This window comes from Genypterus blacodes, unplaced genomic scaffold, assembly GCF_046128005.1.
Source record: "Genypterus blacodes isolate CSIRO-AG114 ecotype Tasmania unplaced genomic scaffold, CSIRO-AGI_Gbla_v1 ptg000044l_1, whole genome shotgun sequence".
Classification (NCBI taxonomy): Eukaryota; Metazoa; Chordata; class Actinopteri; order Ophidiiformes; family Ophidiidae; genus Genypterus; species Genypterus blacodes.
In genome coordinates this window covers 2552198-2580132 of record NW_027466857.1, presented here as the reverse complement: position 1 = coordinate 2580132, position 27935 = coordinate 2552198, and the positions used below count along the sequence as shown (strand labels likewise).

The following is a 27935-nucleotide window of genomic DNA, read 5'->3' as shown; positions in this document are numbered from 1 at the left end:
TTTCCAGCAGTAAAGCAAATATGTTTATTAAGCACTTTAATATACATCAGAAAATTCCACTTCATATAATACAGGAATTCTTTTTAAATGAAAGTTGAATGTACATGGTAAGCTATTTACAATCCAATCCATGACAGTCAAATCAAACATGTCAGACAAAACACAGGCAAGACAAATGCAATAACTGCTTAACAAGACTATATGTCTTCCAACACTGCTTCTAGGGTGCTGCCTCGAATCCTTCTGTTGACCCTTCATGGCATACATATGAGCTACTGTTGTACTGAAGAGCTGAGAGCTTTCACTACGGCTTATAAGTGTTTGTGCATGCGATAGGTTTTCTATTACCCCGATCCCAGTTGTTGGCGAAAAATAGCTCACTGTTAACATTATGAAAAGCCTGCAAATATATGACACAGCCTGTAAATGCTAACGCAGCTCCACGCAGTTCATGAGAAACAGATGTTTCAGTTCCCCCAGCATCACAGTCGAGTACCCAACCATCCCCACTGGGGTTAGGTCCTGTCGAGCTGGTATTCAACTGCTCACAGGGAGGAGGTGGGACAAAAGAGTATGCTGCTTCAACTTTGGCTTCACAACTCTGGATTTCGAACAATGCTTTCAAAATAGGTTGCTGACATGTAAGAATTGTCATAATGGCTGAACCCCTCTGCAATGTTTTCTGTTATGCCCCTGAAAAAAACAACCAGAAACTACTGAAAAATATTAACCACGTGACAATAATAAAAGAAACGAAGCTTGGATTTTGTGTCTGGCATTGCAGTAGGTTATACACGTAATGCTGCCGACAATTGCAATCGTTTAAATCACTGCTTTCACTTGAAATTGCTGCATTTAGCACCAACCTCTGGCTGACTGAGCACAATGGGTTATTTAAATATAATATTTAAATGCACACACAGAAATATAACACACAAACTGAAAAATCCCATAGGGACAAAATTATTTTTTTTACATTTTCAATGAATGCTCCCTCTTTCTTGGATATTTTGTAATAATAACACACAACGCCAACAAAATTGGGAGTCCAAAATAACTGCAGGCAACTTCTTAACACAGCACCATGGTAGAGCGTAGAACACAAAATGTAGCAAAAGTGGCTTTTTTCCAAAAATAAATATACTTGTATATACTTGTAAAGTAAATTGCCATAGCTATTAACATATTACACACAACATAGGTTTAGCACACTGATCAAGGTTAACACAGATTATTTGGGGTCTCTAGAAAGGCAGACTATCAATGCTCTTACTGTAAATTCATACCATGGCATCAGTTACTGTTATGTCCTCTAGTTTGTGACAATGTACTCAGTGGTACATTGCTGTCAGTGTAAAAAAAAAAAACTGCAAACAGAACAAACAATACAAAACAATATAAACACATTGGCGTGTTTCTCTGACAATTACTTTGATAAAACATGGATGGGGTACAAACTGAACAGAACAAATGCATGTCCGTTATTTTACTCTTTTTAAAAGTGCATACACTGTTTATTAAATAGCATTACATTAAATTAAAAGTGTGCATGAGTACACGAAGAAGGCTGTAACAGATGTAGGCACATTGAAGTATCAGTTCACATAAGCCTTAGGCAGAAATCAACAATCTTTCCTAGGTATTATTTTGAGGTCTTCCACTGATGAGTTGGAAAGAAAAGTTTTGAATGCAGATGAAAACAGTTGCTTTGGCACATACCCTCCAATGTCTGCATGACGAATGGCATTCAACATCTGAAAATGTATAGGAATGACTTTGGTTAATGATTTATTTGCAAAAGAAAAGTCGGCTTAGCCTGATAGAGGCATTCTTCTAAATGCAAGACTGATTAAGTCCAACTAATAACAGTTGTGTTGAGTGCAATCCATTAATAACTTAACTATTATGAGCCTCTTTAGTTGACTTTTCAAATGTGAACAGATAAGACAAAGCATTGCCTGTTTGCTGTTACCATGACCTAAATTTCAACTTTGAGGCAGATGCGTTGATGAAATGTATTTCAACAAGAGCACATACTGGTGGATTAGTCTGAAAAATAATTCTTACCAGCTATAATGGAGTCTCCTTTTTGTAGTTAAACCCAGGGTCTGATCCTTCAATCTGCAGTTTCAGAGCTTGTTTAAGGCTTAGCTCGGTTTCCCCTATGGGATAGTTCTCTAGAACATCATGGTGGCCTCTGTTCTGCAGAGTCCGAGGAACTGATACCCTACCCAGGAAAACCTGATTGCCATGCAGATGGTAGTTAGGGTTGGTCATGATGCCGTTCCGCTTCTTGTCAGAACAACTCTGCTGTTGGATAAAAAACTGATCTTCACTTTGTCTCCTTTCCTGCTGAATTGGACCACCAATCATGATCTTACAATGGGGATCCTTCACCGCAATGTTTGCTACAGTTTTGTTGAGAGCAATCTTTTTGTCAAACTGGGTCATCTCGTACTCCAGAACCTGACCTTGCGGTGAGCCGCTGTTCTTGTTTTTTTTCTTGTCTCCTTTGCTATTTGAACTTCCCTTTGTTGACTTGAGACCAGGTTTTAACTGAGACCAGTCAAACTCACTGGATGGGGATGAAGGCTGTTGACCAATGGACTTTGTAGTTGAGGAGGGGGACACAATAGACTGTCTGCTTCGACTACGAGGCAGAGAGTGCTGTTGGATTTGTTCTGTGAATGTCAGTCCATGGAAACTGTCAATCGGTACAGTCTGTGCAGTGGCTGTGGATGATGTGGTTCTCAGAGAGGAGTTCTTTGAACTCTTGAGGGAATTGTTCGAAAGGGAAGACTTTTGTCTGTCTACAGTAGAATCAGGAGATTCTGATGGTGAACTGAAGGCATGAACAGGTCCATTGGCTAGTCCACGTCCAGACTGCATATCTCCAGCTCCGGTGCTACCGGAGCTACTTGATTTGATGGTGAGGGATTGCATTTTACCAGGTACGGACAGTGGTGTTTTTTCATCCATGGTGTGTACAGGGGAGGGGTTGCAACCATTGAGAGTTGTGGCCCCATACTTCTCCAGAAGTTTTATGATCATTGAATGGCCACCTTTTGCTGCAACTCTCATTGCTGTGCGTCCAAACTGGTCAGCATGGTTAGGGTCGGCGCCATTCTCAAGAAGTATTTGCACAACATCAATGTGGCCCTCCTGGGCAGCTATACCTAGTGCTGTCGCACCCTGGTTGCATGTATGATCCACATGTGTGCCATTCTCTATCAGAAACTGTACAACTTTTGTGTGGCCTTGCCAGGCAGCAGACTGGAGAGCAGAGCGTTTCTCATTATCACAGGCGTTCACATCAGCATTATAGTTAATCAGCAGTCTCACCATTTCAACATGCCCCTGCCAGCAGGATACGTGGAGGGCAGTTCTCCCCTCAGTGTCACTAGCTTCCACATTTGCCCCATTTTCAAGGAAATACTCTGCCATGGCCAGTTGATTCTCCAGTGCCAATATGTAGAGCGTTGGGCGTCCATCTGCATCTTTGTAATCTATATCAGCACCATGGCTAAGCAGCAGTTCAACAATATCTCTGTGGCCTTCTAGTGCGGCCACCCTGAGAGAATTTCTCCCATCGTATCCCTTCTGGTCAATGCATGACTTGTTTTCCAGAAGAATTTGCACGCAGTCATAATGTCCCTCTTGTGCAGATAATATGAGGGGTATTCTACCATCATTATCTACTTCTATACAACGAGCACCTTGCTCAATAAGGGCATCACATACTTGCCGATGACCTTCAAAGGAAGCCATGTGTAGCGGGGTCCAGCCTGCATCGTCCCTGTGATTCTCATCCAGACCTCTGTCCAGCAGAGTTCGAACCACCTCTACATTACCCTGAGCAGATGCAATGCTCAGGACAGTTCTTCCCTCACTATCAATACTATCCACAGCAGCCCCCCAGAAAAGTAACGTGTTGACAACAGATGCATGGCCCATCGAAGCAGCAGCGAGCAGAGGAGTACGACCGTTGTTGTCTGTGTGATCCACGTCGGCTCCACCTTCCAAAAGCAGATCGACTACATCTACGTGTCCTTCATAGCCTGCCACGAGGAGAGGGGTCATGCAGTCTTTGTCACAGTGGTCAACCTCTGCCCCCCTGTCAATCAGAAGACTCACAACAGAGGCATGACCTTTGCTGGCAGGTACACAGAGAGCAGCTACTGAAAGGGCCGTCCTCCCATCCACATCTTCATGATTAACTTCAGCCCCGTGGTCCAACAGGTGCTCAACAATCTCTCTGTGTCCCATGTATGCTGCGGCTATGAGAGCGGTTCTTCCTTCATTGTCTGCCTTGTTGACCTCAGCCCCATGCTGAAGGAGGTTCAAAACAATATCTTCATGACCTCCCCAAGCGGCAGCTCTCAGAGCAGTTCGACCATCCGCATCAGCACAGTCCACTTTGGCACCAGCATAAAGCAAAGCAGATACCACCTCTGAATGTCCACCCCAGGCTGCTGAGCGAAGGGCGGTCCACCCGTCATGATCTGTGTGGTTTATGTTGGCTTCACAGCCGATTAGGCAGTTAACTACTTTGGTATGACCCTGTCTTGCTGCAAGTGTAAGTGCTGTTTGTCCGTGGTTGTCCTCTAGCTCCATGTTTGCGCCTCTAGATATGAGCAAGTTTACTACATCAAGGTTTCCATTGTATGCAGCATTGGCCAGAAGAGTTCTCCCACTGGAGTCACACTGGTTCACAGACGCCCCATTGTCAAGTAATGTCCGTATTGAGTCCTCTCTTTCCAGGGCCTGTTGCACAATACATGAGGCATGGTCATCCTCATTGTTCACGTGAGCCCCAGCTTTCACCAGAAGTTGCAGGACCTCCTGTTCTCGTGGTATGGAGGTGGTCAGAGAGTCTTTAGCGGGGGTTCCATTCCAAACCATCCAAAGAGCCAGATTAAATGGCTCAATCTGTAGATTGGAGTTAACAAGATGCAGTGCAAATTCCTGGACTTCGAGTGGTTTGAGTTGTTTTGCTCGACAAGTGTAACTCATTGCTAACATCCTATGTCCCTCTGCAGCGTTGCACAAGTATTTCTGGGTGCAATGCTTAACATCCAATAGCCACTCAGCAAAACTGTAGTGAAAAAGGATTTTGGTACTCCCAAGGCCATTGACCAACAGCTTGGCGAGAATGTCCATCTTTTTCTGAAACTCTTCCATGGTCAGTGTCATGTTTTTGGTCCAGACTGCATGGTACAGTTCCTTGACTGTGAGTGGCCTGCAAGTTGCCAGGATAACATTAAGGATTGGCTGAACTTTGGCAAACTGTTTTCTGACAAATAGTCTCTGGCAGAGCCACAGGTAAAGGCCATTGAGCGTGCCAGGTATGTCCCGGATTTCCCGGAGCATGATGAAGTTCTCAACCACGCCATCCAGCACACGCTCTAGGTAGAGGAAGCAGCCGCTGCTTTTGATGTGGAGTTGGTTGAGCATCTCTGCCGTCTCCTTGGTCAGGTGCTGCCTCAGAGCCTCCTCCTGGTCCAGCCTGTGGAGGATGTACTGTTGAACATCCTTGACGATGTAGGCCTTGCGCAGATCATCGAGGCTGATTTTGCGGAATCCTAAAGAAAACAGACAAAAAAGCACATAAGGTTAGTCTGATTTCAACTCAATATGTAGTTGAGATCTAGAAGTTTAAAATAAGTACGAATTACAAAAAATTTACCTGGTCACTCATAGTGACCATTTTGGGAATATAATGGGTAGAAATAACTGTGGCGGTCTGATTTGGCGATCAGTTGTAGACTTCTCATGTACCTTTGGATCATTTGCTTAGGCCAACCTTTAATTTCCTACGGCAAAGAATAATTAACAACTAAGTCGTATTGGTAAATTAAAACCTTTTAGAGACATCATCCAGTAAAAGCTGTACCTATGAGATCATCGCATCAACATCACTAATGCCATCCTGGACTCTGCGTCCACACTTCTGTGCCATGTTCTCACAACCTTCAGCGGCCGTGGCTTCCTGCTGTTTCTATTTCTATCTACTTGTACTTCATATTGCCTATTTTACCTCATACAACGTTCTTTCCTTTTCTCTTTCACCTTTCCCCCATCTTTCCGTATAAACAACAGTATCCAAATGTCCTATAACTGTATGCACACTGTCATGTCAAATGCTTACTTCAACAGAAATATACAACACTGAAAAACCTTTTAGAGCAATTTAGAGCATGACCCTCTGACAGTAGCAACAATCATGATCAACAGGAATTACCACCAGTTCAGCACATAAACAATACAATGGAAACTAGGTAATGTTGTGTTCTGTTTGGGCCTGACGCAGAGCCCGATTCAACTGTAATAATTAACAGCATGTATGCATCATTCTCCAACAACATAATGCCTTTTGTACCTCCCAAATTAACTGTGAAAATGTTAAAAGACTTAGTAACATGCTGCTCCGTAGTAAAGAAGGAAACACTGGATTATCTCTGCAGAATCAAACAGAAACACTGTTCTTGAGGGAAATACTTTTTTGACTGAAAAAAGGTGATCGTGAATTACCAGGGCTTAAGCTGTGGTACCGGCTGCAGATGTACAAGATTTTAAATGCAGAAGAACAAGGGAAACATAATTTCCCAGCCTGTAGCACATCAATGGCCTGTAAAACACCTCTCCCCTGTCTCACTCATTATCATACTACATGATCCCAGCACAGACCGTTAGAAACCTTGCTGAAAATACTAAGTTATCACCAAGGGTTTTAATGAATTACCTTTAATGGGAATTGCTCTCTGAGATGTGGAAAAACAGCCCTGTAATGGTCTTAGGTAATGGGCATGAAGTGAACTTTTATCCATGTTAAAACAATCTGTTCAGAGTCTCTGCAGTCTGTAGCCCAAGGCTAAGGGGAGCATTTTTGCATACTCTTATTTACAGTTCCCATGGTTCTCACGCTTACTAGAATGAGAAAAATGTCAGCAGATGCTCTCTCAGTGTTATTGACATATTTCTCAATGACTAACAGGCTTCCTACTATGGGAAAAGGAGCCTGTTACAGTACTTCCATATCTAATTCCCAGCAGTACAATAGTGTGAAGAAAATTAGATATACAGTGCTAATATAAAATAAGTGCAAATATTTAGTATAATTATGTACTTAATGAATTTATGTTAAGACTTTACTCCAATTTAGTTTCTGCACTTTCTGTTCCACTACACTTGTTGGATGGCTGACTGATTTGTTTAGGCCTTACATTCAAGGTGTTGATCTTGTGTAGCAACAACTTTGTACCTCCGCTTGAGTTTAGTTTTAGATATAATCGAAGCTCTAAGTGCTTTGGAAAGTGAAGAGAGTTCACTAGTTCAGTGGAGTATATTACCCTTCAACCAACATTAATACATGTAGTTGTCAATAGTACTTTTGCAATGAATGGGCTATGTATTAGTACCAGTGCAAGTGCTGAATGTCCATTTGGTTTTAAAGAATGAACACAAAAGTGAGCACCACCACCAACACATCTCTAACTTTCTGATTATATAATCTACCTTTTCCAAGTGCACACTCTGAATCACCAAGCCTGAGGCAATGACTGGTACTGTGTAGGTAGAAAAGGCAGTGAAAGGTTATTCCGCAGAGGGCTGGTGGTGACCACACCTGGAAGAGTGATGACAACCCACCTGTAGTCGTGGCTATTGTGTGAGCTCGATACAAAATTCAAATAAACACTGAAAAACACAGCCAGAGTTCCAAAGCAGAGACTGTAAGTTTGGACAACCAATCCCACAAAAACACAGGGAGGAAAGCTTTACCTTTATCATCATCTTCAGAGCCTGTCTGAGGAACACACATACAGAGCCTCATAGTCCTCTTTTACTCGTTTTTGCTTTACTCTTGTCAAATGTAAATATATCCCTTTGTTTCAATGCAACAAATAAGAATCAGTTACATGCTATAAAACTAAAAAGATTTATTAAGAATTTGACCCCTAAGAAATAAGGGGTTATGTGTAGTTGTCAGAGAAGTTGAAAATGCTTTTATCCATATCGACAATTTTAACTAGAATCAAAAGAGAAATGAATTACATTCAGGTAAAAAAACGATCAAGGCTACTTCCTTGTTGTGCTGTGAAAAGGTATCTGCCGCCTTACAGATTTCTTCTGTTTTTGCTTTTTTGACACACCTAATCGTTTCAGATTATCAAACAAATTGTAATATCAGACAAAGATAACCTGGGTCAATACAAAAAGCAGTTTTTGAATGATAATTTCATTTTTTAAGGGAAAAAAGCTATCCAAACCAACCTGACCCTATGTGAAAAAGTAATAGAATTTTTGAATCCCATAGTTTTGTGTGACTGTGTGGCTTTTCCACCCTCTATTCACACACTTATTTCTGTCTATATGAACTGATAGACATCACAGCAGGTAGGTGCTTGGGAAGACTTGCACACGGTTGCCAAGTAAAAACACTCAAGCAGTGCTACCTTTGAAAACCACTAAAAAAAAAACATTTTAAAAGCTTTCCTATAAAAAAAGGCCAGATTACTTATTCTGGCAGGATACTGAGTACATTCCTTTAGATATGGTAACATTAAAGGGATCCCTATTCCCTTAAAAACTAAATACATTCACTTCTCTTTGAGCTGAAACTTCAAAGACAAAGCTGGAAGTTATCTGTTATCACTGTTTGACAAATGTGCCCAAAAATGATCTTTTATAAGTGAGATCATTGGTCTAAGGTGTATATTTACAAAAAGGGGGCACATTTTTTTGACGTCCAAAGTGCTGTGGCCCAGTCTGAAAGGCTGTCATTTACTCAGATTGGGGACGGTGTCCACATCTAAACAAGCCTTTTTATGGTCCTTTTCCACAAATATGGGACAGCATAAAGCTATCTTTGCCTGACAGAACACTGCAAATTGCTGTGACTCCATGCATGCAGAGTCACTTCCACTTTTTTTCCACATGGAACTACATGTCAGTCATATAACAGATGCTGATTATGCCCTTTAATCCACAAAAAGGTCCGGACAAAACACCTATACTATACATCTGCACGTTCTGAACTACTTTGACGATGCTCATATGCACATATCACCAACTTAGATTTCAGGGAAGATCTGTGTCTTCCTCCTGGTGTGAAAATATCTAGTAACACTGCTCATAATCAAACATGTCAGAAAGGTAACCAGAAGAAGCTGATTTCTGAGTGGATGGGGTTTTTCAGCAAGACAGTAAAGAAAATAAGATTGACTGATTTCAGTCAGCCATCATGCCAGCTGCTAAGCATTCTTCACTTTCCACCCCTCGTTTTCTTTTACCAGCTCGGGGTTATTAATGTTGCACCTGGCTGGTGTAGAGGCTTTAATTCCTATACTTTAACCCGACCTTTCAGGTTAATGCACATGCACAAGCGTGTCTAACAGTTTTATTTACAATTTAATGGGTAAAAACGCCATGACTGATATGATCTTCTCTCCACATGTGCAACTTCCTGACGTCACAGTCTTTTCCTGGCCCTCCTACTCCTTTTGGACCTGATCCTTCTTTGGACATTCTGGGACTGTTCCAGCTGGGACAGGAAACCCACTAACTGAGAGGGGAGGGGGGGAGGCCATTAAAGGGGAAAAGTGACAAAAACTCTTCAAGGTACCAGAAAGAAAACCTATTTCCACCCAGCAAGTGAGTTTAATGCAAGTGTAAATTTTTGTCTTGATTTTGATTTGTTCCATTCTGTGAGAAAAATGCATTGAGCAATGAGCATGAGCAATACAGCTGAAATCTGGGGGAATAACTCCAATATAACTTCTCTCAGGGGAACAAAATAAAAACTGTTCTATGTTGTAGTTAATGATAAACAGTTTCTTAAACATACCGCAGATGCCGATACACCAATTACAAAGATAAGAGTGACTGGGAAAGCTGGAAGAGGAGAGACATTAGACTGCAGCCACCATGACAAAGCTTCTGCCAGGGTAACAGAAATCCTTTGAAAACGCATGTGTAGGGGGCAAGAGAATGAAAAACAAAAACCAAACAAGGAAGAGTGCCCAGTCTCAACATGTCAAGAAGACCCTTTCTTTTCTTTGTGTACATGGTGAAAGATGACCTACAATTTCCACTTGAGTCACTGCAGACATCACTCCATGAAAGCTCGGATGTGAACTGTGAAGTCATTGCATTATTATTGCTCCACAAGTGCAAATAAAGAACTAAAACAGCCAGAGGACATCCACCCTGTGTTTCAGGGCTGTGGCTACATTAAACTGTACTTGTATGTTCAGACACATTGTATTTTTACCACATTACATTTATATGATAAGTGCAGTGAATAGTCTGAAAGGTGTAGACTACTATTACTACTATATTAGATTCTCAATGTTGACGTGACTCCCAGGAACCATTTTCTTTTCTGTCCCTCTCTTTACAGACGCTGTAGCCAAATACGGTGTGCACGTTATTTATTTATTTGAGAGTTTGAGAGGATGGTATATAGAGTCTGAACAAAGCGAATGCTAAACAAGCAACAAATGACACATTCATCAGGGTGAGGGATGCAGCTCCCAAGTACAGGCCTCTAAGCCAGCTGCTGCTCGTTACAGAACTGGATACCAGCCACAAGAGACAGAGCCCCACATACAAAAGAGGGACTGTTTGCCTTCTAGATTAATTTTTCAGATGACAAATGAGGCAGTGCGTGCGTGTGTGTGTGTACGCATGCACGTGTTGAGAGCCGATCTCATCAAACCGGGATTCTTCACGAGACACCATCTTAAGTCACGGGATCCAAAAAGAAAACAGAAACCCAAGCCTTGTTGCCCTCTCTTCAAGCTCTTCAGTAAACCCCGTGGTCGGCAAACGTCTGCTCGACAGCTGCAGGGTTCCAGGCTCTAAAACGTGAGCGCCAACTTCCTAAATACAATTAATGTGGAGGAGAGTCAGCTCCAAAGGTCTGCAAACAACACCGGTATGAAGAGTGTGTGGTTAATTACTGTCAGAAAATACAGTGTTTCATTTGACTGTACCCGCCAATTTCTAATATATAACAAATGAACAATGCTAAGACTCTCTATTTTAACATGGATAAATGTGGCTTCACCATACAAAGGAAAAGGCTAAGCCAAGGCTTTCACTCTGCTCTACAATACAACTCTACAACTTTAGCTTGGTAACTACATTGTATGCATTTGTCCTGTAATATAGGTTTCCTGACATAGTGAGCACCACCGGGCGAGACCCTGAAATGATAATGGTTCGACAATTAATTTACGCTGTGCTTAGAGGCAAAGCACAAGAAAAGGCCTTTGCCCGAACATGCTTCTAGCCGAATTTCAAACAGGGAGCAACGGTTTTCCCGTCAAACCTGTTCTGGAACTCCTGGACAGGGCTGTGTTTGAGTGTGCACGTGAGCGCATGCATGAGTGCAGGAGTAAACACGAATACATTTCACACACTTAAGAGAGTCCATAGACTAAAAGAGCAAAGAAACCGCCTCGCTGGAAACGTATACATCCGTCAAATCATGATGTATGGAGAAAAATGCCAGATCAACACAGACTATTATATCTTGAACCAACAACTGAAAGTTGTCGTGTTTTGTGTTCTTGAATGAATGGAGCTCATGGGGAGGGTGACAAGAGATTGACTCATAAGGCAATGCACCTGGCCATATGTGTACTGTATCGTGCCTCCAATCATGGATATCTACTCTAAGTTAGCTGTCGTAATACATCATGGAGCTTCTTGATAGAGCACAGCTGCACAGATGACTGGAAAATTCAACCAAGATTAACAAATTCCAAAAGGGAACTAGAGCCAGAAATATACACACAGGACCAACAGTACATTAACATACGATAAAACAAACTCTCCATTTAATAAATGTTTTACTGCCAAAACAATAAAAAACAAGGGCTTCTACAACCAGTAGTTTGTGGGAAAAATTGAAATGACTGAGGAAAAAGTCAAAACGTTAAATGATACCAGTAGTAAGTCAAAGAAAACAGCCGAGCCCCAGCACAACCACTTTACCGCGCTCGTACTTAAACTAAAGTATAACTTCTGCCGACCCTCCAAGTCCTACATTTTGACGCACAGGCTGACAGACTCTCTCTAGTTTCCTCACATGCACACAACACACGCTTTTTTTCTCTCTAGACATTAACCATTTCACTCTCCTTACATTTTTTTCTCAATACAGTACAACTTCTCAAAACATTTAAACCTTTTTCCTAAAAATGTTCAGCTTTATTCTTGAAATCTGTCTTATTTCCTTATTTAAAAGTGGCCCTCATACTCTGATAGTCTTTGTACCACATAGCGACTTCTTCTTTTTTGAACTTCAATACAAAAATGTCGTATGTGGTTAATATGATTCATGACCTATAACTACCAAAGAACTCCATATATATGTAAAATTCTATACCCAATGTGTTGTTTCCTAAAAAAATCTTCTACATTCCTAATGGTCCTTTGGAGATGCCAGCTTTTATTCCTCACGGCAGTGGTAATCTCTCATAGGCCTGTGAAGTCCTGCCTCATTGAAGATTGCATCTCTGTTTCCTTTTCCTTTGCCCTCACCTGTTTTTATTTATCATTACCTTGGATGACCTCCTGATGACCTCATGTAGCCTTACCGCCACATGCTTCCATTCACCTGGATCAGGAAGTACTCAGTCAAGCATGCCAAAGTTTTATTAGCCATCAAATCCAACAACCCATTATTTGCCATCAAGATGCCGCAGTAGGAAGGTCTGGAACCATTTTGGCCTCAGAGGGGGGATGTCCAGACAAGGAACGCTGGAATCAGGTACTTGCAAAGTTATCCTAGGCATGCTAGTGAAGAGGCAGTGCTTTAGTTGAAAAAAAAAAAACCTGGACCCCTGCAGCAAATCCAGCCAAAAACGTACCAGGAATTCCACAGCATTTATTTTACCTCAAGTCAAATTAAGATCTAGTTAAAACACCCTTCAATTAAAGTAAAAGCTGACAAGTCTTGCTCTGTAGCGCAGCCTTGAAAGAAATAATAGTGAAAAAATCTCAAGTCTATAAAATCTCAGCAGGGGCATGCCACATACCAAAGGGCATCACCTCACGGGGGAAAGGCCAGTAGGTTTCTCCACCATGTTTAGAATCATGTTACTGCAGTGCAGCATCCCAAGGTATTATAGATACAGACAGAGTAGACCTGTAAGGCCATGGGCATGACGAGCTCCCACATTTGGTGGTTTCAGAACGGTAGACAGGTACACACAACAGAGCCAGCAGAGGAGCCACCCAGACAGCGCCTCGATTAATGTTATATGCCGTCGCGTCGCCACAGAGCAGCCTGGTGGCCTGAAAAGGAGATAATAGCAGCTAGTTTGTTGTGTCGTAGCACACCCAGGAAGCACTGCAATATTTTGGAAACTCTGCAGCAGTGACCCTAATCTTTTTGGGCATCTGTTGGAAAACCTTTTGCGTTTACAGCGATGGAGCAGCCGTGGCAGAAAAAGGAACGGTGCCGCAGGCTTTGTTTGTAATAGCATATACGAGCAAAATTGATCATATTTAAAAAAAAATGGCTTCAATTGAGAGGAAACGAGCATTGGAGCATTACATTACTGACAAGTGCAAATATTGTCTCATATATCATACCGTCTCTACATCGAGGTATCACAGTTGCCTTGAAAATAATATACCGAATGGGAAAAAAAGACTGTATATAGCACCGAGCATCAACAGGGAAATTACAGCTTCACTCAGAGCCTGATGACCTTAATTAGCACCAACACCAACAATGGAATTAGCTCCAGACCAAATCCAGATTAATTACCTGTGAATAGTTTGGTGATGGCTTTATTCTGTCTGCGTGCAGAACAGATGAGCAGCAGCCAGGGAGGCAGGAACTCATGATGACTGGCCAGGAGCTCAGCGATGGTCCTGGGGGAGCCAGGGGAGGATCTCTGCTCGCTCTCGCCCAGCTGACAGCCTTCATCAATGGAGTCCACCAGCAGGAAGAGAGCCTGCTGAGGAGGCTTCAGACTTAGGAGTGGTAAGAGGATACATCTGAGAGAGGGAGAGAGAGAGGGGAAAGTCGGTCATGTATTTATGTTACTGGCTGCAATTGATTTCCTATGGTCGGAGTCAAAGGGCGCCATTTTTGTTTCCAAACAGCCTCAACTTGAAATGCTGCTCAAACATTAGACTCATGCATGTGTCACTGCTATGCCACTCTAAGAACAGATCATTTGCTTTGAGTCATACCTTATCTCACTTCATCAGTCTCGATTGGGAAAACTGTAGGCGTTTAAATACATGTCTAACCAGTCCAAATTGCATCCATTATCAGGCCCACTGTAGATGGTTTGAGCACACAGATATAACCAGTGAAGAACCAGTTACTTTATCTTATCTCTTTTCTGTTCAAATCAAATACTACGTATAAGCCTAGGTACCTGAAATGTTTGAAAATACCATTGAATGGAGAAAACAAATCTATACAAATCTCTCTGAACATGAACAAGCAATACAATCCACCCTGTAGTATTCAGTGATGAAAATACATCAATACATGTCATTGATTTAAATTCTGATTCTGATTCAACCTTTAAACGAAGCGCTGCATCACAACACAGAGGCTCGATCAAGTCAGACGGCCTGTATTGAGGCTTTAAGAACAAATGGTTACCACCGGCAGTTTTAAATCATCCGTGAGATGTTTGTTTGTGAAAATGTGACGTTATAAAGTCTTATTTGAACTAAGTCCAACTTATCTACAAGTTTTCATTTAAATCTGACTGCTACTTTTTGAGAAATTCGGCTGACGGTACAGACATGGCTGTGAACACGACCCAATCCATGGTGGAGGTAAAAATCACTGACCTTGCAGATAATGGGATTGTCTAACTACCCCTCATCCTTAATAGACTTGACATTACTTGTAAGCATCGTCATAAAACACTAAAATACTGTTGTAATGAGGCTCTGTTTGGATGCTCAACAGCCGGTCACAAACCCTAAGGCACCAAAAACGATTCTTATTTTACCATTTGCAGTTTTATGTTTAAATATTGCACCTGCATTATTATACGTAAGCACAAAGCAGGGTGGCGGTCGGAGCTCTTTAAATTCAAAGTTCAAAATTCAAAGTAGGACACACAAAAGAGGTCAGAAAATGATTTCCCTTCAAAGAAAATAGTAATATAACAAATACAATAAAATGTTTGGAGCAAACTGGCTCCTATGTAGGGTTAAAATACAGCAAGATACATTCACACCTCGGAAAACACAACTTTTCTCTAGCAATTCATGGTCCCATTAGAAAAGTCATGATTCAGCCTGCATGATCCACTGTGACGTCACTCACTCTTTCAGAAAGAGTCACCAGTCTCTGATGGCTGCAGTCCACACTAAACCTGCAGCACCATCTGGGAGACTTGCCAAAAGGAATGTCCATCCAGTGTGTGTGTGTGTGTGTGTGTGTGTGTGTGTGTGTGTGTGTGTGTGTGTGTGTGTGTGTGTGTGTGTGTGTGTGTGTGTGTGTGTGTGTGTGTGGCCATGTTGCCTACTGAAACAATCAAATCCACAGTGACAGCAAGCAGGGAACACAAAGAGCCATTCTTCTCTTACAATTCAGCTACTTTCAGAGTGTCGACAGTCAAAAGACAAGAGCTAGAGACAAAAACTCTGTGGGATACGGGACAGGCAGAGAAACGGGAGCGGGTAAAGCTGATTTAGTTTTCCGTGCTGACCTGTACCATACCTGTGCCAATAAATTACAAGTTATTTAGCCACACACCGAGGTCTTGGACCTCAGTATAAACTACTTAAGTTCTTACTCAAGTCCTCAACAGATGCCCAAGTCAATGCCAAATGCTGTATAAGACAAGGAGAGTAACGTGGCGGTGGACTGATATGCATCTAATGCACTCACCATCTGTCATGCTGCATTCACGACTGTGGCCACTGCCGTTAACATTGCCGCGTGCAAAATGAAGCTTTCACTGTGACGTTTAGTCGAGATGTCCCAGGTTGACAGAGCAGCACTGGGCAACTAGCCAACATCTAACAAATTTACACAGCTCATTTTATAAAGGAGGCGCATAACCTGAAATCCATGCCGCGCACACACACACACACACAACTTACACAGTTGAAGCTCAAGAGATGAGTGGCTCAAATATAACACCCAACCCTGGCTGTTACTTTTAACTAGTAATGACATTTTAAGGGGGTCATGTTGTTTGTATTAATTCCACCATGAACTCCATGGACACAGGACAGACATGACACATTTGTGTGACAGGGCAGACAATTGTATGTGCAAAATCTGACAATATGTATCAGTTATGCTAGCAGGGGAAATGTCACTCCTGCGGTAGTTTTCCTTAAACAAGCAGCACATGAACAACACTAGTTCAGCTTGCATATCAAACTTCGCTGATGTATGTGTTGGTCAATTAGTTAGTTATTTAAACCAAGATTCTGACTGAACATGTATGATGTTGAGGACAGAGGTAAGAACAGCTGTTTCACACAATTCCACATCCGCGCCAATAAATTGGAGACGAACACAAGGAAGGAATTAGGGATGTCTGTATCCAAGTTCAAAAAACTTTGGATAAAGTTTTGGAGGAAAGGAAATACATCAAACGTGCTTGTTAGAATGAAGGAAGCGCCGATTATGCAAACTTAGTTTTGGGGGTTGTTCACAAGAAAACTCAATACAGCACCTTTAAAGGAAAGAACAGTAAGTGGGTCAGCAGACTTTTCAGCTGCAGACAAATTACAATACAGTGATCCTGACAAAGCATTTCCACGACTATCAGTGGAAAACCAGCAATGCCTTTTCATTACAAGAAACCCCATTCCTTCATTTAGTGTGGAGTCAATTTGGAGGGAGCCTGCTCATCGTGTTTGCTTAGCCAGAAGGACATAGGAAGCACAGAGCTGTGAGACAGCGGCTGACTCCTGTACAGCCTGATACAGGGATATAGAGTGAGTGAGAGAGAGAGAGCTACGGATTCATTCCTCAAAGTTTCCTATGCCATTGGTTCATTATCCATAACACAACAGCACTCATCTTCTTCAAAGCAATCGTGCCGACGACGACAATATGAGTGACTTATGCTGCAAGCGCTCTGAATGGTGGCGGCACAGGCATCGGCCATATGCTTTTATTGCCCACTTAAATGGCCATTATCTCATAATAAGCCTCACCTGATTGGACAAAAACTAATTCTGAGACTGTTTTACAGAACATGCAAAACAGGGGAAGCTCAGGTTTGCTTTTTCTTTCAAGCGTTTAAGATGTTGCAGATGGTATTTCCGGAGAAAAATTACAATTATGTAACATCTCATCACGTATTCATATTCATTTGTGCTCACACCTTTTCATAACCTTTCAATGAGATGAAAGCACTCAAAACAGCCTTGCTGCAGTGAATTGGTTACCCTTCAAAACTACAGAAACAGTCATTGCAACAACATTTATTTGAAGAAAACTACAGAAAATGCATTCACTACAAATAATTACACTCAAAGTTAAGCTCAAACTACCCCAAATCCTGTTTAAGGAGTTTATTAAGGTCTCCACTGGTATGAAATGATGCAGCCTACAGCCAACATCACCGCTGTGCCGTCTTCTAGGTCAGGATGACAATTATTTATCTTTTATACATTGAATCTCCAAACGTATTCTCCAAACAGTCGTTCATTAAAATATCAGTGTGTCTATTCTCAGACAAAAACAAAACTGAAATAGCTCAGAATATTACAGATATGCCTCTCCCCGCAAACCAACAAAGACAGGGCCCTAACCATGGCAACGCACATCAACAGTCAGCAAATCGAGGACATCAATTCAGCTCCAGTATACTTAGTTGCCTGTGATGAGGATGTGAATGATATTGAACAGACAGAGCTGCTGTGCAGGTATCTGAACTCTGACGGAACAATGGAATAGAACTTCTCCACTTCACAATTGTTCAGTTTTGTTGGCAATTGCATCCCCCAACAAAAATAACAACTATTTTGTAGAGATTTCTTTGATTTAAAGTACCATATAATCATGTATAGCCCACTGCAAGTAGTCATGTGGTAAAACATTTTATTGAATGGTCATTTACTACGATTAGTAATGTTAATATCCTAATTTCGACTTAATAGGCTGCGTTACCTTCATTATTTTGCTTTACCTAGATATACATATATATATATATTATATATAAAGACAGATTCTTTGGGCCAAAATGGATGAAAATGGCTCTTTTGACACTTTCTCTTTCAGACGCTCAGCCGAATCAGCGCGGTTGTAACAGGCAATTTTCGCAAGCTACCACATGAAACAATACATGCTCCACCAGGTAATAAAAAAGTGGTAGACACGCTTAAAGCAGAGAAAATTTGATCAGAGCTTAATGGATTTGCACAATCAATGCCGTCCAGGATCACAAGAAGACAGATACCTCCAGCTGTCTGACTGACTGACTGAGTTCAGGAGTCAGCTTGGTTCAGGGGTAAATGAAGAGCGACTGAGTGTATTGCACACAAATAACATTTTCCAACTGAATGAAAGCCCCAGATCCTCCCTCTAAAAGCTACAGTTACAGATGTCTTTAAACTGACAAAATCTGGATAAAAAGTAAATAGCTGATAGCTTGTGGTTTGTTCTTCGTCAAAATCAGTCTTATGATGTTTTGGAGCCTAAACTCTACGTCATGGAACTGGGTACAGTGATCACATTGTTTTTGTAGAGGCTAAAAGCAAAGGTTGCTTGTGTGAGTATCCTCTATTACTAATCAAACTCTCTCACCAACCATTGAATGACTCGCTGTAATTCTGGCTTCACTTTCTAATTTAGGTGATATTCCAATGATTTTACTTCATTTCGTGATTTGCATGTAACTTATGTCTGAACAGCAATCTGAAGATACTGGTGTTCACTAACCAGATCCATAAGCCTTAGAAAGGATTCCTATAGAGCCCTGTGCTATAATTGCAATGGTGCAAAGATAAGAGAAACGCCACAACGAAAGGCGATCTTTTGGTCCCCCGAATAGAACTATGTTATGCTATAATGACGCTAATGCCTTGTAAAACATATTACAAATACAGATGTCTCAGGGTAAAATGTCATAGACTAAACTTGTGTTAGATGCCAGTAGTAGTTAAAGACTTTAAGCTGAAAATCATGAACTTTTGTAAAATCACCAGAGCAATACTTTAAATGCTCTCTAGGTTTACCTGTCAGCTTAATAAATAGGATGCAAAAAACACTGCTAAAGAGAAAGTGTCCCCGTGAAAAATAGAAGTGGTTTCTTCAACATCAATGGCATGCGTTTACCCCTATAATGAGGCCGGCTAATGATATGCAAAAGTGTAAACACACTGCACACTTTTTCGGCCAACACACATACCACAGAAAACTATTCCAAATGCCCGGAGCTCTTCCCAGCCCAGACAAGGTGTGCATTCTTGGCCAGCTATCAATACAGTCAGAGGAATCTGAAATTTCATCCCTTCCTACCCCCCCACCCCCCACAGCACTGCTACAGACTCACCACTCTGCTCTACCTTTTTGCCTGCTTTCACATACACAAGTGTGGGCACATATCTGTCCACGTGTGTATGTGTAAACAAACAGTCCTGGGACCACAACAGTTTGCTTAAATGTTTGCAACCAAGTGTTGTATTTTTGTGAAAGGCACACACGTTACTTCAGCACATCAGTACATCAACCTCAACTTCTCTCAGGTAAACCTATTCCAGGTTTGTCCAAGCTCCACACATTCAATTCTCAAGAAACTATTACTAAATTAAGCCAAACTGAAATTAATCATTCATTTCTGCGGCTTTTTTTGGGGGGCAGTTCGGTCTCGGACTGAAGATTTCCGAATTAAGGGCAAGATTTACCTCAATACATAAACATCCTGGCTTGTGCAGACACTGAGTGTGATGACGACCAAGAACTCACATTTATCCTTCTAATATAACAACTAATATAATAACTAATGACTTTGTTGAATGAGGGCTGGTGTAAGTGACTTTCCTATATCTACGAACTGAAAATTATTGCAGGTAAGAAAACATGGTGAAATGTGTTGAAACAGTATCAGTATCATTTTCTGGACCTGTACGGCTTTATAATGATTATTACTATGATTTGAACAACAGTTGCACTCAATCTTCCCGAGATTATTTTTACTGGAATGTACAAAACATGTGTTTCTATGATTTGCTATGAGTCAATCCTCCCCTGCAATACCACAATATATCCCAGGATAGAATAAAAGCATTGCCAGATTCTGTTGTTTTTGTCCAAAATAGCCACACAACCCTCCTGGTGGGAGACACACACAGATTCCCTGGATTCTAAGTTGCACAGATAGAAGTCTAATGTCTCCCAATGCCGGCTGAGCTGTACAGTATACTGCTCACATTTACACTCAACTGCAGTTCACCAGATTTGCAAGAACAAAACGGTGTGTGAAGATTTCAAAAGAAGATCGCTGTCTCTGCTCGTATTGATGGCGTAGCACAGGGTTGAAGATGGAGACAATGACGGAGAGGTGCATGATGGAAAGATGGAAAGAAAGAGCTTCAGAGAGACCTACCTATTCCAGACGTCAACACACCTGACCAATCGCTGAATGAAGTGAGCCTTACTGTTGGTTTGTTTGTTTTGGAAAGTTACGCCCCTCAATTCTACAGCTGACGAGGGTGTGTGAGACCCTCTCAGCAAACATCTGAAGCATACTGAGACCTTGATCAGTGCACAGTAAAACTGCATGTACTTCAGCAAACTACTGCAGTTTTCAGGTCATCTCAACAAGTTGCCCCTCAGCAACACCAACAAGATATGAGCTTGGCTAAAAGAGTTTGGTTAAACACAATTGAGTTATGCATGCCCACACACACACACACACATGCAGGCTCATCTACACGCCGATGCTATTCACACAAACACAAACCATTTACCACAGTGTAGAGACAGAGGCTGGCTTCAGATTGCTGAGTCATCGCTCCTGCTCCGGCAGTGCTGCTGTTTCTTTCTCATCAGCTCAAATGGAGTTGATGTGTCACACCGGGACCCTTTTTTTGTGTTTTAAATGTGGGCCCTAATCTGTAGATGGTCTTCCACATCAGTGCACCACATGAAAGGCACAGGGAACTTTTATTTTCTCCTCAAGTCCCTTAACCCAAATAAGAAGGGCCGCCCGATGTGCAGTCGAAAAGTCAACATGAGAAACCTACGCCGCTCCCCGGCCTCCGCCTTCCTGTCATCAAAGCACTATAATGACACACTTTTGATTAGGCTGATGTTACATGAGGTGGAAGTAGTTAAGCTAATGTTCAAAATTACAGAAAGAGACAGATGACCTACACATTTCCTTTGTCTGTGCTTTTCGGCTAAGATGAATTTTTCTACTGGTAAACATTCATTAAAAATGAAAAAAGGGTTTCTCTCTTTAAGGCAACGATTTGGAGGAACAACGTGTCAAAACCTCCACATAAACCTCTTTGTATTTGTTTATCTATGGCGCTGCGGGTCACCATATCCTAGATTAGCAGAAGACAATAACTTGCTTTCAGCTTTCAAACGGTACAACATAAAAGTAAAGCAGTAAGACAGTCACGCCCTCCTGTACATGAATGCTCACTGGAGGCCATTATATTAGGCTTAATCCTGTGTTTCTTTAGATCAATGTCAACAGTCCTTTACTTTAACATTTACCATGCATTGTCACTATATTATGCACTTAAAAAAAGAGTGTATGATACAGACGCAAGATAACTGTATTTATTATACTGTAGGAAATATCCAAGCTAGGTCGTCAGTTTCTCCAGCAGAAAAAGCTGAGGGGAAAAAAAACACTGCCAAGAAACTTCAGTCCCTATTCCAAACTCCAGCCATGCTCATTCATCATTTCTGAAATGTGTGCCCTTTACAAAGAAACATATCCAGCTGCAATTCAACCTAACTCAGGAGAGAACAGCCCGACAACAGATCCCATTAAGTCGCACCTAGACTAAAAGCAGTCTGCCTGTTCAGCAAAAAGCCCCATAGCCTTTAGTTTGACCCACATGACTGTGTTAATTCCACCTATTTGAAGAGTGTTCTTTTGTCCAGTGGGGAGAAAGCAAGGCATTTTCAAATAAAAGTCTAATTCATTTAAGCAGGACTCCGCACAAAAAGTAGCATTGGCCTTTGATACATATAATCAATAAGTTATAAAGAAGCAGGTGCTTTGGTTTTGTCTGGCAAAAACCTTGGTGATAACCCGACCAAAATCCTTCAGATACCAGTGACAGGAATGACTCAAAGCCCAGCAAAGCCCAAGCTCATACACATAAAATGTGTTGTCTGAACAAATACACTAATACGAACATAAATTTATGAACATTGGGCATCAGAACAGCGAAGTGAGTGGTGAGTGAACCCTCCAACTGATAACTAACTAAACTGTAGTTTACAAACTATACCTTTACAATCCAACATAAAATCCCCAGAATACACCCACGTAAAGCTTATTATGTTCAGTTTTGTGTACATGGTATGTATTACAGTTTTGTGACACTACACTGCCTTTTTTGTTTGTGCACCCATTAAGGCAAAAATGTGGAGTGAGCCACACATGGATGGAATTCAAAGGATTTTGTCATTAGCTGAATAAACTGTGTGTGACTTGTTGCTTAATCACATATATTAGAAAGTCCACAAGGTGAATAACTGTACACAAAGAATTTGAAAAACAAATGTGTGTCTGCGCAAACCACTGTCACTTTATGCAGATTTCCTAAAAAGGAAGTTTTACATCCTTCCATTTGTGCTGTTTTTTATATCTTAAACATCTCTACCAGATAAAGCAAACAATCATGGCTTCCTGAAACCAGATAGTATTCACAACAGGAGGGAGCTGGCAGATTATACTGTATGTGCGCTACAGTGCCAAGGATGCCCGTACACCTGAGATGTGGATAAGCGTTCACTGAAGTGCTTATTCAATTCACAAACCAAACAAGCTGTGATGAGAAGCCTCGTGTCTGTGTTGTCCGCAGACGCATGCGGAATATTTGTTTCACTCGGAAGGATAGAACAAATATGACTCAACCGATCTGAAGTGAGAAGTCTGTCCCTGCTGGATTTGATCTGTGTTATGTCGTTTTGATAACGTGGCTTTTTTATCTGAGCGGGTCAAGCAGCAGTAAAAGTAAGTCTGTAGTGCCTGCCTGCGTGATTATGAGCAGATGACAAGAGCGCGCACTTCCTTGGGAAAGAGAATGTGAAAAAATGAAAACAAAGCATGGGCTGAGCTGTTGACTCTGGTGAGCATTTAAAAATGATTTACCTTCCTGAACGTTTGACCTACTTTTTCCCGTGTGTGATGTTGAGATGGTGCAATAAGCGTCACCAGATGGCCAGACAAGAAGTGTGTGTGTTCAGTGCTGCATTCCAGTCAGTGTTGCATACACTGCCTGACCTACACTGTGTAGACAAGTCGCACACACTCACACGCAGCTCCTTTTAAAGCCTCTGCCTACAATAACAGTCCGTCTTGATCATGTTACATGCCCGGGCAGGGCCCTCCAAGTCCACAAACCTACTGTACTTCAGTTTCACGTGTGCATTCATGGCTCTGCAGTGTAGTCACTCAGGTCAGCCAGTCAGTCAATGAGTCAGTCTGAGATCAAAGCTCTTTCCTGATGCATCAATGACCACCCGCGCTTCACTGAAACTTAAAAATATCTGACCTCTCTTGAATGAGAAGCCGAACAGGGACTGTCCCATCCCACATGCCACACCAGGGGGGAAAACCAACAAAACCATGACATCAAATAAGTCCAGAGGCTGCTGAGGCAGAGCTATGCAATGAGTGTGAGCAGTAAAAAAAAGAAAAAAAAAAGAAGGGGGAGGGGTGCATCAGGGTCAGGAGGTGGAGAGGGAAAAGCAGGGGGAGGGGTTGGCTATGCATTTACATTCTAGTCAAAGAAAACTCCTATATTTACAGTATTACAAGGAACCACCAGAAGGCAGTGCACAGGTGAACTTGCTGTGTTTTTATGATAGATCATGCAACATATATGCACATGTCATTGAGGGGAAAGATTAAGCAGGCGTTATTGCACAAAATAATACACCTGATGAATTCATGCATTACTTCCTCCCTCATCTGATCGGAAATTGTGAAGAAACAATCAGACGAGGTGTAGCTAAATAAATAGAAAGCAAAAAAGAAACTTTTCCTGTACCTTTTAAACGCCTCTGTGGGGTTCCGCTCACATTCGCCAGGCTGCAGCGAGCTCTGTACAGCCGGGTCACGCACCTTCTCCTCGTATCCTGGCAAAAGCCCACTGTGACAGATCTGAGCCACCAGACCGCGGATGAACCCGCCAACACACAGCGTGTCTGAATCGTCCGCCCGGCAGAAGTGGAAAGCCAAGCTCTGCTGATGCAGACCCCGGTGGGTGCCCTGGGCTGAGGTGGGCCACAAGAGCTCCGTACACAGAGCAGTCTTCCCGCTGCCCGGCCCCCCCACCAGCAACACCCCCCAGGATGTACCTCCCTTCACCGAGCCTGTTGTCAAGCTGCCAGGATTGGACGCACCCCCAGCGGGCACCAGTGGGGGCTGTTTGCTGAGAGTGCTGTTCACTCCAGTGAGGCTGTTGGTTTTCTCCTGGAGGCAATGCTGGATCTTATGGAAGACCCACTCCCGGCAGTAAAAGCGCTTCCCCTGCAGCAAACTGGTTTGGGCCATTTTGATCTAGTGCTGCTGTTCCACCTATTCCTCTTCATAGGGGTCCCGTCATCGTGGCCCTCATATTTTCAACTCCAACAAAAGCCAGCTGTAGATTGGAACATCCATTATGTTGGCTCCAAATGTGCCTCTCAGAAAGCAGACTGTAGTTAAGATGCACTCTGTGTTTATGCCAGGATGCAACTCTCTTATGGAAGTTGAGAGAGGATGAGAGATGCAGAGATGGCAAGCAAAAGAGCTGAGCTATGGTGAGCTGAAGAATATCTAGGTCAAAATAAAAAAGGGAAGTTAAAATTGAGGCTCAAACCATAGATTTTCCACCAACTTTTTCCACAGCTTTCCCATTGGTTGAACCGAGTCCTCCTTGTTATTATGAGCGTGTTGCTTTAGCATGGCGCTGGGCATGGCAGGGCACCCGACTTTTGAGTGAATTCGCTGGCAAACTTAAACCACTGCTTGATACAATTAGCCATGGGAGTTACCGATATATTTCGGCTGATGCATTTCAGATGCTAACAGGGGTGACCAAAGTGCGTTTCCATTACATTAACACGGAAGAGACTGCCAGGGCAGAGTCAATTTCTCCAATAACACTGTCAGCCTGGCTCTATCCCTGGAAAAAATAGGAAGAAACAAAAGCATAATTAGGACAAAAAAGAAACACATTATGCTGTATTCTAAAGCATTCTTAAACCATTATTTGTCTGCAACAATTCCTCACTGCTAGGTAGTCGCAAGATAGGAATTTGACATTACAGCGATTCCTGACATCCTACAAAGACATTCCACAGGTATAATGGTGGGTAAATCCAGTTGAGGTGCACTTACATCTCATACTACTCACTACATTCTTGGCAGGGGTCTAGTTTACCCCCTGATCCCTCTTCCTTCCTATGTGGCTTTAAATCCCAAACAGTCCACATCCGTCCTGGGCTAATGGGGGGGGAAAAGTCCAAATGAGGACCCCCTTCCTCCAGTTAAAAGGTCATTTACAGGGAGGGATGTAGTGAAAAGGAAACCCAAGCTATAGATCAGTTTATCAGCTTCTTTAGATGTCAAAACCGTGCATCTCTATCACATTTCATAATCAGTGGAGCGACTAGGTTTTTAAAGGCTTACAGGTGATTTCTGACGCCTTTCGATATTCACTGATATGTATTAAGAGCTAAATTATCATTTTGTTTACCGCTCCATCACCTTCCAGTGCAGTTAGTCACATCCTGAACCAAATGCAAATATCCCCCAGCCTCTCCAGCCAAGGAATAACGCTCTTGGTTACTTTGTACCGCTGCCAAATAACAAGACGAGGCTGCGATCCATTTCTACCTCTGTGTTTTTCAAAAGGTGCTCAATTACCTCCAACTGAAAGCAGTGAAAATAGACGGCGAATAAGCCAAGGGTCAGTTTTTTGTTTGAGGCAGTAGGCGACAAATGACACGAATCAGTCTTTTGTATGGCCACACAAACCAAACCTCACCCACTTCAGATGGGATACAATTTACACCTCTGGGGCTTTTAGAGCCCCGTCAAGAATGGCCAAAAAATGCATGCATTAAAAAAACGCAAGGCTACATGTTCAATATGGCCGATGCAGTCCCTCCAAACTGTTCCGTAAACTTCAATTAAGCCAAATGTGGAGCGTTTCCTCTCATTTTCGACAGTTTCAAACGTCTCTCGCTGCCCCAAACGATTTTCCCCTCACCTCTTGCCGATTCCTCTTGGTGCTTTTTGGGGTTGCAGTATCCGTGTAGAAAACCCTTTATTTCCAAAATGAAATCACAGCTTCAGATAAACCACTCGGCATAATTCAAAGCCAAAATTTCGGCGTTTAGTCAGCATTTATCTCCGTCTTTGCGTCGGTCTGTTCAGTCGGTGTCGGCTCCTCCTGCTCCACAAGCCGACTGACTCTCCGCCTCCAAACAGTCGATTCTCTCGATGCATGCACGGCAAAGCAAGCAGCCGCGCAAAGCCTGCTGGGAGCTGGAGTTTTACCCTCCTATCGCCATTATTCCAGTGTACCAGGCGTAAACAAACCATTAATGTGTCACATTATTCAGATTCCCATGTTGCTATTTTAATTTTAATTTCTACAAGTGTTAATTTGGAAGCCTTTGTTTCTACACGTGTCTACATGCATGTTAAAAAAAAGTGCCATAAACAAAGCATCTCCTTGAAGAAAACATATCTCGACTGCCATGTATAACTTTATACACTGACAATAAATATGGCATGCATGACACTCTTTTATGTAGATTTGTTTGAGTGGTTTAATTAGAGACCAATAGGTCTGTCAGTCTGTCTGTCTGTCTATCTATCTATCTATCTATCTATCTATCTATCTATCTATCTATCTATCTATCTATCTATCTATCTATCTATCTATCTATCTATCTATCTATCTATCTATCTATCTATCTATCTATATATCTATCTGTCTATCTATCTGTCTATCTATGTATTTGCTTAACTGTAACAGGACCTGAACACACATTTCCATGTCTGAAGTGGACCCAACAGATATGCAGCCTAGTAAGACATCAAGTCTATAAAGACACACAATCAAAAACTTTACTGCTAATATTATACTGTAGTACTGACAGCACTTTTCTGTAAGTAATATAACAAGAGAATCACATGTACAAAGTCGATTACAAAGTCCAAAAAACTGCTCACGATTGAGAACCAAAAAGATATTCCGAATAAATGTCAGAACATTAAAGGAAAATTAAAGTGATGTTTTGTTTTTTCAAATAGTGAAATACTCCAAGAGCCCCATTAAGATAATTACAGTGTTGGGAATAACAATATAAGAACAGTAGGAATCCTGCTGAATGTGGAAAACAAAACACTTTGTCCATACTAACCAGCTGCCCACTGTCAGTGCCATAACATATCAAGCATGATTCCCCGTGGAGCTTTCATTACAGCAGAACATTGCACTGTGGGCTTTAGATAATGAGTGTGCAGTTCCTTCGTTTTCTTTTCCATCTGTTACTTATGTGACTGGTCATGCTGAGCAGGGGAGCACGGAGGTGCCCACTATGGATGCGTCGAAGACATAAACAAATCCATATATTGAACTGCCTCCCCCAGAGTCATCACAAACACTGAATGACCTAACATGATGCTTCATCTGCTGCTCACCAGAACCAAGATGAGGGCAAGTTGCTATTTAGCTAGCGTTTTACTTCTTAGTAGAGTTAATTGTTCATTCATTTTAAGGTAATA

General features: G+C 42.0%; 1 protein-coding gene across 1 annotated transcript; it reads right to left on the bottom strand.

The window, feature by feature from the left end:
- ankrd50 (ankyrin repeat domain 50) lies at nt 1-26593 on the bottom strand. The gene is made up of 5 exons (XM_076149055.1): nt 26410-26593; nt 24202-25320; nt 13784-14016; nt 2068-5582; nt 1-1754 (listed from the first exon to the last, which is right to left on the bottom strand). The coding sequence occupies exons 2-4, from the start codon at nt 24705-24707 to the stop codon at nt 2071-2073; spliced, it is 4251 nt and encodes a 1416-aa protein (XP_076005170.1). The 5' UTR covers nt 24708-25320; nt 26410-26593; the 3' UTR covers nt 1-1754; nt 2068-2070.
- Between the last annotated feature and the right edge of the window lie 1342 nt (nt 26594-27935).

What these genes read in the sequence shown, in the direction of transcription:
- ankrd50 (XM_076149055.1), bottom strand. Translation starts at nt 24,707, where the DNA reads ATGGCCCAAACCAGTTTGCTGCAGGGGAAGCGCTTTTACTGCCGGGAG. An exon ending in CCCACAGAGGCGTTTAAAAG is followed by an intron (nt 14,017 to 24,201) that starts GTACAGGAAAAG and finishes TCCCTCTCTCAG; the next exon opens with ATGTATCCTCTTACCACTCC. An exon ending in CATCACCAAACTATTCACAG is followed by an intron (nt 5,583 to 13,783) that starts GTAATTAATCTG and finishes TGTTTTCTTTAG; the next exon opens with GATTCCGCAAAATCAGCCTC.